The following is a 13,038-nucleotide window of genomic DNA, read 5'->3' on the forward strand; positions in this document are numbered from 1 at the left end:
CTATTATTTTGCTGCGTTTCACCGGTACGATTTTAGGTTTGTTTGGGAAGATAATAGGCAAGCCTGCCCGCCGCCACGGCAAGAGAGGCCCGCATCGTATAACAATTTACTGGCTAATCGAAAAACTTTGTTAAGACTGTGAAACTTGGTTAATTAGCATCTTTACCGAACTGCCTGCTTACCTTGCGGACCGGTTCCGTCGGTCGGAAAAGGAAGGAAGAAATTATACAAAGTACAAGCTGCATTATCGATTCGGCGACTAACAATGCCAATTTCATTCGGAGGAAGTTAGGATCGCCCGTGGTGCGACTACATTCTCTAAACTCTAAAGAATAAACGTCGTCCCTATGTTCATTAGCAAGAATTGTAAATTAATTTCCTTAATACACAACAAGTAAATTTACCGAAAGACAATGTCGTAATCGAATAGATGAACGTTTAAATGAATCGACTTAATCGGATTTAAAGTAGGTCAGCCGGGAGTAGATCGGGAGGGGTGGAAGCCGCTGGTCCAGGCGCAAATCAACACACAACGATGTCCCGCAAAGTATCTGTTTTATTTTCTTCAAGGCGTTATAGATATCCAGGGAATAATCTCTCTCATATATATATCATTCTAGTAAACATGAACAATAATAAATATAATGTATACAAGAACGTAGGGGGGAGGGGCAGTTTGCGTCTAATCAGGCTGCTCGGTATAAAATAGCGCATTTATTATATGGCATTCTCGGCAACAGTTCCGTACGGATTTGTTCCTTTTGATTTCAAAAGACACCGACCGTTCCTGTGTCTTTTTCTTCTCTCTCTTTCTCTCTCTCTCTCTCTCTCTCTCTCTCTCTCTTTCTCGTTCTCTCTTTCGCTCTCATACTCGCTCTCTCTCTCTCTCTCTCTCTTTCTCTATATATTTGAGTACGTACTTACACTCGACCGCACAAATCCTATGTCCTCGACCCGTCGCCGACTCGCCGGGACCTCTCGAGTGTGCGCGCGCGCGTGCGAGATCGTAAAGCGTACATAAATATTCATAGCGCGAAGTTTTCCCGACGAATATCCTATTCACCCCTGTCCGCCAGTGTCTGAGAGCCTGCGACTTCGCCGGGTCGACGTCGAGGAGAACCGACGTCGCGTCGGTTTCGCATATCGCACGGTCCTACGATTAGCGAGCACAATCGCCTCTTTATTGTTCCACCGCGAATCTTCAGAATACGCAACGATCAAGCCACTATTCCCTGCCACATCATAGAATCGTAAATATCCCGAGATCGATCATTGTTAGCGCTTTAACACCTATTATGAAGGGGAAAGTAGGAATGTACTCGTTATATGTTTTATGTGTGGCGTTTTTAAGTTTTATCTGCGCGTTCCTCCATGGTACAAGTACAAATCATTCAATGGACATGGCTAGTGTCAAAACTCGTATGTTTTTATAAATGATATTTCGCTATTTTACACGTGAACCTGCATTCTATCGCACATTCCCACCTTCCTCTATCAATTGCAGCGTACCGTGAAGCCACGATAGTGATGTTCCCCGTGGTAGAGAAGTATAGAATTTTGTCCTGTTTCCAGACAGTAGCGAATTATGCCCGTTAAAAGGCGAGAAAAATCTATCGCCACTACGCTAAGAATTGATCGCTTTAGCGACAAGTGACATAAATGCAATTAAGCGACGATTGCAATTACATCGGTATGTTTTTTTTTTGTAAAAGTATTTAGCGTAAACTCACACTCGCGTTATTGCCAAAATCTTGATTCGCAAACGATTGCGCCATAGCCGCAAATGCTGTCGAATGCTATTGCGTAACGATAAACGGATGACTCGTGGAAAACTGATTATTTCCTTCATTGGCGCGCGGCGTGACTGCAACGTAGGATAGCGATGTTCGCTGCCTCTACTTCTAACAGATATATCCGATATATCCGTACAAATATCGACTATCTATCCAGCCGTTTCGCACAAGTATTACAGCTACTCGTGAGGTTCGACGAACACTCCGTATACACATGTGTTGACAGATTGCGCACTACACAATACGGATTGTTCCCATAAAAATGATTTAATTGAGATAATTGAGCTAAAAGAACTGAGATTTTATCTTGCACCTCGTCTCTTTTTGATTCTGCGCCCAAACAGAGAGAGATCTTTTAAATTTCAGTTAACTTGAACCAATATTTTATGGAAATATCGCTGTGCGTGGGACAGAAAAAACCAGAGTTATATCCAATTTTTTTTTTCGAATACTTCATTCGCGCTATATTCGAAAAAGCGTGACCATTCGATACCAGATTCGTCTACTCTTCCGTTTCAGCGATCGCGGCATTTCGCGCCGTGACATTTCAACTTTTAAATCGCTTCTGGTTCGCTTATTTTACATTTATTCCCGCTATATACACTTCCACACGTGCGTATAGATGAAGATTCATTTTTCACATTTCGTTCTTCTGGCCCAATTATTCATCTACTTTCGACAGAATTCAATTTTATACCATCTCGGCATTTCTATAATGCAATCTTGGATGTAGAGGATACACAAGCCGTCGCAACACACTTGATTTCTTTAACAAGAATTTCTATAGGAGATCTGAAATTTACACGGTACAGCTTAGCACTATAATAGAGAATGGCGCTAATAAAAAGTCGTTTCAATGTATATGTGCAACGATTTAAGTGATTACAGATAGGTAGATTGTGTTTTCATTTTACGCAAGCGACAGACACTTTTTTTTCACAGGTACCAATTTAAAGTTAGTACGAATTATGGCTAACGAAATTATTGCACGAAGAGCTGAAACGTAAAAATTATTACGAATGATTAGCGCTTACCAACGAATGTAATTATTTATTTCGGCAGTGAAAAATTCTTTTGTTTGGCACCCGCTGCCAGTCTCGCTGAAAAAAATGATGGTCGCGTTCGAGGCGAATTTGCGCGCACTTCTTTTCGACTCTCTGACTTTATCGAGGAATTCGAAATGGAAAATCTACGTATGAGTAATCACGATCTGAATTAGAATCGACGAAAATAGTCGCAAGAGATACCTAACCAGCTAACGAACAGCATTACGTTACATTAACGAAGATACGAATACGATTCTTAAAAGCGCTAAATCCACCGTCTTTCAATCTATCTCTTTACGTGTATATTTGAAAAGTGTAGAAGATCGATATATCGTTGGAATCTGGTGGAGTGAAGTGAAACCGATGAAATGTGGCTTTCCAAAGTGTTGACGGCATCAGGAGGAAAAGATGAACTCGCGAAAATTATGTCTGAATTCAATCCTTATACCGTTCGAAATTGGACGCGACGCGCCGGACGAGAATACACGTGTCCGCGATTATCTAAGCTAAGTTGATAATTAATTGCGCACTCGTCCGCGATAACGCGTCGTCAATTGTGCGCGTATAAATCGCGATTCTCAGCTGGCCGCATTAACACGGACGGAGAACAATCAAAGGAGAGTTAGCGTTCGTTCGCACGTAAAAACATGTCTGTCTCGAGGAATGCCGCTCTTTTCGCCGCATCTTTGTGCGCGCATTACTCTACACATTCATCTCGCTTCACGAACCCTCACTGGCGCAGGTACGCGGATTAATACCGGGGAATATCATTTTTCGGAATTAATAACTTTCCGGGACTAGAGATCAACTCGTATAGAGAGTTCGTATATTAAAAAGTACAGAAGTTCGTGCTCTGAAATATTAACTCCCGGCTTTAATATCCTTGCTTGCGCGAAAATCAGGAACAGTTGCATTTCACGTGTAACGATCCGCGAAATGCATCCAACTATGGCCTTAAAAGCGCACGAATTCGCGCTCGCGGCCGGAACGAAGGTAATATCGACAACTGTACACAGATTTTTTTTCTATTTACCATACAAAGTACTGCGGATACGCTACCACCGGAATCAGTTTACAGCGATTCGCATTTACGCATGTAATTAAACCGCTATTGTCGAAATCTGTATTGTATAATATAATCCGCATTTTTCAATGTTCGGCCTTATTACACATAAAATAACAACGTCGTAACAAAAAAAATCATGTTTTATTGCCAGCCTTCGATGAATAATAACAAAAAATGTACAGAAATAATAAGTTCATAAATTATGATGTCATGATATAATTTTAGAATGCCATTCTTGCGATACTATTTATTTATCTAAAGTTCTACTCAAGGGAATATAAATACATACTAGCGAATTGCACTGTTACCAGGACCTTTGTGGAGTTAACCGACGACGTGTCAAAACGCATTTGCTATGCAAATTTGATTGGAGTAAAGCAAACGAAACTCTCACGTTTATAGGATTGACGTGCATGCGATAAATACATTCGATTATGTAATTACACACAACACCACGTCCATACAAAATTAATCAACTTGAAAAAAAAATTGCTGTACTGTTAATAATAATTCTAGCGTTAATCCCGTTAAAATTATGCAACATTCATTATTCAATTATACAGTCGTGAAACATAACTTTGTATAAAAATCATAAGAAGTTTTATTTTAACGAATTATAATGAAGAACAATCGCTATGCGCTATACGGTAATCATCAAATATACAAATCACAATGATGAAAGGATCACACAATCTCTTTGGTATGTCAATGGAAGAAACTGATTCGCGGTGGTCCGTGTAATTTCTATATATACAATGTATATATGTACACATACTCTAAAAATTGTATATAATATCGACAGCATAAATCTTATGCCGTTATCGCGGTAGCAACGGGCACAAGGTTAAACTCCATACCTTTGTGAAAAAGCGCAGCGACGAGACACTGCCACTAATATCTCAACGATCCATAACGAGCAAAATGCTTTCGCTCGTTCTTGCTTGGTCCGTGATTCTTTATGTGCTATTTGCGCTTTACATCTTTCCAAACCCATCGTGGTAACGAAAGTGCGATCGATATTGATCTCACCCTTGTCTTCCGGATCGATACAATTACGCGCATATAAAAGAAAGGACGATACGAGGAGTAAATCACCGTCCAAATGTGTATATACGCGCTTTATGTATTAATTTTGCAATATCCAAGTATTAGACAGCGGTCTACTAATATACTCGTTATTTTTATTAATAGATGTCTTTCTTACTGTATTGGCCGGTGCTTTAACCCTCAGAGTTACCGAGAAATATGTGCGTTTGTCAGTCATATAAATGTATAAGTGTCGTATCCAAAAATGGAAAAGGGAAGTTATTGTTCTCTGTTTCCTGCAGTGTATGTTCCTGAAAGACAAACAGCGAGATCGAATCGAGAATGTACACGATGGGGCTCACGCATTGGCACTATTTTCAATTGCTCGCGCGTTTCCGCTGCACGAATTCTCGCAGCCGGGCAAATCGGTGGAATTTGCTCGCTGCTGTGAAGAAAAAAAGAAGCAACAATCGTGCGGCCGTCATTGACCGCATTATCTTCTGCACGTTACGTACCTGCTTCTCCTCCTCGGTTTCTACGCGATATATCGTTAAATGGTACCTGTCGACACATCGATAGAACATGCTCCCTACCGATACTACCCACTAAACATAGCTGCTAGAACATGAATACATCAAATGCGTAGAATACTTAGTTACACTTCGCGGCGAAGGATTACTCCGCCGTCGATGTCCATGGCTGTTCCGTAGATATCTTATAATCGTTAATGCATAATGGGCTACGTTGTAAATGTGATAAATACAAAGTGTGCGCACTGCTATCGAGGTGATGGTGACGATGGTGTATCGTTTTGGCAGTTTGTCGGTCTCTCTTCCCCCGCGATGGCTCGATAAATTCTGTTAATTTCCCCGTCCTTTCGCGTAACATCTTTCGCATATATAAGATATAAGTGTGTGTGTCAGACTGCGTGTATGTATGTATGCATATTTATATTTATACTTCTTTGGTTTAGATGAGTGAACATACGAAGAGGACGTATTCTAAGTCTACACAAAGTTTCGTTTCGCTGTAGCGATTCTTTCCCTTACACGTTGTCGATTGTACGAGACAGATATATATATATATATCGTTAAATCGGTAGTTTCACAAGGCAGCTACCCCAGGTCCTTTAGGCCCCGCGCGTAGCAAAAATGGATGAGTATCCAAGTTACGCACGTTGTTATCGATATAATGCCATGCTGCCCGGATTCGTGTGAACCGATCAACCTCGATTCTTCTCTGTATCGTATCTCTGGTTAGATCATAGACGGAGAAGACACTTAACAATGCTTCTTCCTAATTAGAGGTGATGCATGGTGAATATACTCTGAATTGCGATCAATCGTGATACGTTTGAAAGCGGTCGCACGTTCTTATTTCCTGCTTCTCAACGGGTAGCAATCGAGTATCAAACAAAATTCGATAGGCATTCGATGCTACGTTCGCATGTACTTCCTGTCCGCGAGGCTCTCGCCGGATAAATATATTAAAATTCTTCTCTCTTCTAGTCCCTCTTTTTTTTCTATATTAAATATTATTACTAAAGTCGCGAAATATAAAATGAGATACGGACTCTCAGTCTTGGAGAATAAAATGTCGAGGAAACGGTGGCAACTCGAAATCGGAACTTGGGAACAGGGAATGAGAAGTCACGAAGAGAGAGAGGGAGGGGGAGGATACGGAACGGATTCGTTGGTCACCGTTAACGTTTACGAGGGATCGATATTGAGCATTGGCGCGCTTATTATCGCGCCGTACCTTTTCCTTTCGTGTCCTTTCTTTTCCCGTGATCCGATGGCGAATGTCAGCGTGTTCTATGCCACAAATGGCATTTTCAAGACAAATAAACGCCCGGGCACGTATACGCGCCGGGCGAAAATCGAAACCGCCGAGCCTATCCAGATTAAAGCTGCACATTGAGAATTGCACATCCAACATTATTGTAGCGATTTCACGCCTCGCTAAATAATATCGCGGCGAGCGTATTTCAACTCACTCCCGTTACCGTTTAATGACGTAATAATACTGCTTACTTTAACGACGCGTCCTAAGGAAGAAAGATCTAATGCGTTTCACATTGTCCGCCGGAAGTGCGCGCCTGTGAACGATCGCTTGCTCGTCTCGATGAATCATCTTGGCCAGTGCGCGTCCTGCATGGCGTTCAAGATCAAGATCACAGCGTCATTATTGTAGAGTCAGTCGCGAATGCCAATCTGCGAAGGTGCGATACGTGGCGAGGAACGACGATCTTACTTACCTCCGTCGTTCTCGAGGCCATACATGTGTCATTCGTTATCCCACAATAGTTGAATCCCATAAAAGCTTTCGCCTTCCGGCGGTGAATATACAATATATATATATATATATACGAATGCGCCCCATCGAAAATACGCCGTTGGCGTACGTAATGGCCAAATCCAGTCGCATAAAAAGATGTAATAAAAGATATTAATTCCTTTTTACGCGTCAAGGAACTATACTAGTTACAGTAATCCCGATTAATACCATTAATCAATCGAGGGAATATCGTCCGCATTTTTGCAATCGGTATTAATCTTAAAATCGCGAGAGAGTCTATACTGATGCCCCGCTTAATTCTTTATGCAAACTCTGACGAGTAACGACGAAATATTGCCATCCCACGTTCATTGTAAATGCCATTAAATATGTTTCTAGATCGAAAGATTGGAAAATCGTCATAACAGTCGTGTCTAGATCTCTCTGTCATTCGCGTTGACGCGGTTTCGTCGTGGCGAACGCTACGCAATCGTGTACCGCGATATCGTGCATTTTCGAGGGAAAATGCAGCCTACAACTCCTCGGAGAGCACGATCGGAGCTCTGGAGCCGGGCTTCATGTCCTTCACCCCGATACCGATGTCGTCCACCGGCGCTGGTGCTAACTTCAATTGATTACCGTTTACCTTGATGTCGTTGACGGAATGAGAACGGCCGTGGGTGACCAAAGGCTTAGTGGTCTGATTAGTGGTGCTGTTCAGGTTGGAGCTGCCGATCGAGTTCGCGCTGGGGGTCGTGGCGGAATTCGAGCTCGGATTGCAGTTCGCAGTGGTCGTTGTCGTCGAGCTGGAGTTGGAGTTACTGTCCTGTGTCGGATTTGGATTAACGGTATGGAGATTCGGATTGGGTACGGACTTCGATCTCGATTTCATCTTGGGATTCGCGCACGACGTGGAATTGAGAGTCACGGCATGATCCGTGTCTCGGCCGGTGGGATCGGACGCGGAGTCGGGGGACACGGACATTTTGGCGGGAGTCGTTGACTTTGACGATCCGGCGAGCGTTGCTATTTGATTGGCAGATTGGGATCGAATAGCGTGGCCACCAAGCTTATCCTTCAATGCCATTTGATAAGCTACCTCGAAAGCCTGACCCAGAGTCAGGATGACCTCCGTCGCTTGATCCTGTAACGGAATGACGGAGCTTCGTACGTCCGAGCGTAAAGTCGAATAAAATAATAGAAAGTTGAATGCTCGTGTGACTTTTCCCTTAGTTCGCTTCGTAAAATAGATATTTACCATCGTTGGCACGCAAAATACGTGACAAAAGTGCGTGCGACTGGCGTGGTCCTTCGTGATGTACGCAAAGTGCGTAAGATCGTCAGCATCTTGGCAGGCGCAGTGAATGTTACGGATCTCGTGCTCGCAAATTGGCTCCTACAGTACATTAGCTCAGTCGTAAAGAACATGCTTTTCTATATTTTCATCTTACGCATATGTTTGCTGTGACAAAAAAGAACCTTACATTAGTTAACGTGTTGAGAAAACGAACGCCACGATAGGAGATGACCAGCATAATGTCAGGGGTGATTCTAGGTTCTCGAAAGGTCTTCTTCAGCTTCTGTATCGACTTTTTCGTCGACTCGGTGCCGCGTAATTCCTTGACGACGGTGGAGCCCAGATACTATATTATTTATAAACAGAAAGAGCTTTTTTCCTAAGAATCGAGAGCCAACGATTTAGGCCAAGTTTTCAAGCATCAGCAATTACAGAATATCTACAAGAGTTCTGAAATTACTACTTAAGTATTCTGAATACAATTCCGGAATGTAAATGGATTCTCTCTTGGATTGGAATATTCCGAGGAATTAACAGCACAATTTTCTGCACGAAGCCTATTAACGCATCCTACGAATTAACTACAATTACGATCGGCCTTGGTGCAATTTAACGAGTGTCATAATTCACTCCGTCACACATAATTAACAGAATAAGACAATAGACAAGTTCAACAAAACGTTGGACAGGTGAAATTATGTAAACTTACACACAATTGGTTTAAAAAACCCAGCCAAAAATAAGTACCGATAATAAGTTAACAATATTTTTTAAATAAAAGATTTCTCATGCGCACAAACTATATCATAGCGAAAGACGAAAAAGTTTGACGTAACTCGTATATATGCAATAGTTGTGGAAGAAAATTTGCCATTCAAATAGGCTTTAACGAGTATCAGAAGTGATTGTTACTCGTTACGTTTAGAAAATAAATAGGCAGATGGTTTTTTTTCCCCCGGAAATACGCGATGACAGAGCGGCAACGTAAGCGAGCGGGACTTACGTTAGCGACGTACGTGACGCAGCCGGTGACTAGAGCCTTCGGCTGATGCCTCCATTGTGTCTTGAGAGTGGAGGGCACTCCGAAGAGCAGCTCGGACGGAGCCCTGATCTCGAGCTGTTCCGGCGCCGAAATCGCCCCATTATGCGAACTGGGTCGCTGGGGTGGCTGAGGCGCCGGCCTGTTTTTGCGGTGCCTTAATGTGCCCGTGGTCGTCGAATTCGTGCCACTGGTTATCGACGTGCCTCCGTTACCCTCCGCCGTAGCTTCCGGCAATTTCTCCTGTATCTCCTCCTTCAGCTGCTGTATGTTCGTCTTCTGCGGAAATAACATCGCGCAACCAGATTTGAGAGCCGTGTCCCCTCGCGTCGTCCAAACGGTTCGTCCGGCCGGCGATCCCGAATTTGCCCGGGACTGATGCGCGCCGCTTAGGCCGTCTGTTCGCGGAATACGTAATCTCTCGTGCTTTAAATGCGAATTGCGACGCAACAGTCGCATATACATTACAAATAATAATAAATTTTCGTCTATATTTGAAAGTGCAGATATGTATGCTTCGGCAAATTTGTTATTATTGCCGAAAATATTCAAATTGTTTGCATTTGCCGTCTGTCGTGCAATCGTTGCGAAAAATTGCATACCAAAGCAGAGTTTTCGCATTCCCTCTTACAGATAAATACCAATTTCCGTGCAATTCCGAATACAGACTGCCATGTTTGCCCCGAGGTTGCAATTTCTCTGGCAGATATTTTTTTATAGCTCATGACAAGAATCCGCTGGACCAACCAGCTTTAACGAAACGCTAGGCTATGTGCAGTGTAAAAAAAAAAGAAAAAAATGTTGTCCTATCCAACTTTCATACGGCATATTACCAAGTCGAATTCGTCCCGAGTTTCCTTTGTGCAACGTGTAATTACCTACGTAAACGTATTGTGTTGTAAACCGTTACACCAGAAAGAAACCTTTTACCGGCTGTGCCAAAACGCTGCATCATGTAGCGCCGATAGTCGCGATATTTCAGCTATTGCAAACAAATTGGATTCGAGTCGGGCGGGTGCGACACTCGAATTCGGATTACAACCCGAATCGTTCGCTCCATCTGGCTTTTGCATATAATTCCGGGTATCGCTATTGCGACAAATTGCAGAAGACTCGAATGAAAGGGAGGTGGAATGAAAACGCGAGAGTGATGGGGAGAGAGAAAGAGGGGGAACATGTGAAATTCGAATGTTGGGGAGCGTATGGACTACGAAAATCCGCGGGCGTTACCAACGAGAGTGCCGGAGTCAAACTATGGTTCGTCGGGTTCGATAGCTGCGAAAAATCACGAGAGGAAGAGACCGGCTGACAAGGCAGAAGGGACCAATTTGTCGGGATTATCGAGTGCGAGGATGACGGGAGCCGAACGAATCCAGTCGCCGAACACGTTTACGGGATTTAATGAGCTAATTAAGAGAATACGAGTGGGGGAGGCGCGGATATGTGAGCGGCGAGATGTACTTATCGACGCTTGACATGGTGGAGGCGCCCGAACAAAGAGCATCGAGAGGCGCTCGAACGATCATCTCGGAGAAAACACATGTATACGCGTGCATCACAATGCCGGGCCTCCAATTAGCCACGATATTTACATTATGACGCGATCGAGCGAAAGCACGTCGAAAGTGATCGAGCTTGCCACATCACCGCCCGCTCTCGCTGTATCCTACCCTCACCGGCGAAGTGTGCGCTCTTGTCAGACACCCCCGTTGAACGTATTATCCTCGTTCACCGATCCTGCCAATGTATCGATTCGCAAGACCGGCGAATTTTGCTACTTAATTTGTCGGTAGCGAAAAAAGTCATTTTCTACGTTCCATTTTTCAACTGTTTCTTTTCTCGATATTTTCCAATGAAATAAGCGTTACTTTCTGTAATTTTCATTCGTGCCGACTCCGACGATTATTCGTACGGAAAGGCGCATAGCGTGTCCCAAAGAATATTATGTGGAACGTTTTATTTACCGCAAGGGGAATTAATTTTGCATAACGATATTATTTGCAAATTAATCTGTCACTCACCAGCGTGTTGAGGTCCTTATTCAAATCTTCCAAGTTCGCTCCCGTGCCGTTTCGAGTCTGTGCGCGCGCGCTATTCGGACCACTCACGGACGCAAGGATGCGTTTGCGATGCGCCGGCTTCTGGATCTCGAGGACTGCCGCCAGCTCGACCTCCCAGATCCGTTTGACTCGATCCATGTCGGTGTACAGGTGCTTCCTGAATGTCTCCGCATAATTTTCCATGTGAATGCTCTTTAGCCACTCCTCCACCGATTGGCCGTGACCGCCGCTACGCTTTTCCACTCGTTTGTTCAGCAAACCGACCGCGTCCATGATCATAGCCCGTTCCTGATCGCTGCTGATCCCGATGTCGCACAAATCCGACTCGTCCAACACCCCGTTCTGCAATCGCGCGCAATTAAATACAATTTTCCGCGTGTCCCCCGATAGCAATCGTGAGATGCGTCCTATACTCACTATGAACTCGAGATCGTCGAAGCCGTAGTTAACAAAGAGTGACTCGTAATCCGCCAAACCCAAGTTGGACAGCCATTGGCCCACAGACGTGGAAACGATGGGACTACTACTGTCCGAACTTAAACCTGAGATGTAGGAAATAGATATTTTTCTATAACTTCATCGTGACACAGTAATCACTCGCCTTAAATATATATTAAAATATGCTAAACCACGTGTCACGTTGAAAGAAATATATTTCTGCTATGCAAGAAATAGAGTAAAATGATTTTGAATAATTTCTCGAAAAAAAAATAGCTCGCGAGTAGCACTACACCTTATATAAACTTCGATCGAGAAATCGCTCAAGATCAACGCTGGCGAAATCGAAAGCAAGAGCGTGCATGCTCTCTAAAAGTTATCACTGAAAACTGGAAATTGCAGTGGTAGGCTTATAGTCGTAAATCAGTGACTGTTCACTGTTTTCAGTGATAATCCGCTGAGTGACTTTTAGAGAGTGGCGGCAAGATTACCTAGTCTCGTTTGGAATTCTTTCTCGAGCTCGCTGACGAACACCGACTCTCGTACAAGACCAGTTCCGAATGACGCCATGATCTCCGAGATCTTTGCCCATTCCTCCTGCTCGTCGAAGGGGCTCATTATGCTGAGAGACTTCTCGTCCCTGTCGCGATCCCGGTCACCGGTAAGCCGAAAGGCGACCTCGCCGTCCTCGAGACGATCTCCGCCCCCGCCGTCGCCGCCGGTTCCCATCCCGCATGCGGTCTGACCGTAGACGTTCCGCAGGCGGCGCAAAGTACGCGGCCGTTCAGCCGTGACGGAGCCCTTTAACAAACCTATCAGTACGGCGCTAGATTACTACCTCGCAATCCCTCTTCTTTCCGTGCTCCGGTGTCGTCCGTTCATACGTGCGAATTTTATACAGCGTTTTTAAATACGAATTTTAAGTCGCGCACACTTGCGTTTGGTAGGGAAACGGATAAAATTGAAGTCGCTTACTTTCTACAGCTCGCTCAGGTT

General features: G+C 43.9%; 1 protein-coding gene across 2 annotated transcripts in view; it reads right to left on the reverse strand.

The window, feature by feature from the left end:
* Positions 1-538: 538 nt before the first annotated feature.
* LOC105561886 (ankyrin repeat and SAM domain-containing protein 1A-like) overlaps positions 539-13,038 on the reverse strand; it is a 48,871-nt gene continuing 36,371 nt past the window's right edge. For both annotated transcript variants that reach the window (XM_012012243.1, XM_012012242.1), the window contains 7 exons: positions 12,534-12,854; positions 12,022-12,146; positions 11,566-11,946; positions 9,509-9,823; positions 8,693-8,851; positions 8,467-8,604; positions 539-8,352 (listed from right to left, as the gene is read on the reverse strand). In XM_012012243.1, coding sequence (XP_011867633.1) covers positions 7,741-8,352; positions 8,467-8,604; positions 8,693-8,851; positions 9,509-9,823; positions 11,566-11,946; positions 12,022-12,146; positions 12,534-12,854 — 2,051 coding nt within the window. In that variant the 3' untranslated portion in view covers positions 539-7,740. The remainder of the gene's footprint in view (positions 8,353-8,466; positions 8,605-8,692; positions 8,852-9,508; positions 9,824-11,565; positions 11,947-12,021; positions 12,147-12,533; positions 12,855-13,038) is intronic.

Source organism: Vollenhovia emeryi, unplaced genomic scaffold (genome assembly GCF_000949405.1).
Source record: "Vollenhovia emeryi isolate VEMERY1.0 unplaced genomic scaffold, V.emery_V1.0 DF939198.1, whole genome shotgun sequence".
Classification (NCBI taxonomy): domain Eukaryota; kingdom Metazoa; phylum Arthropoda; class Insecta; order Hymenoptera; family Formicidae; genus Vollenhovia; species Vollenhovia emeryi.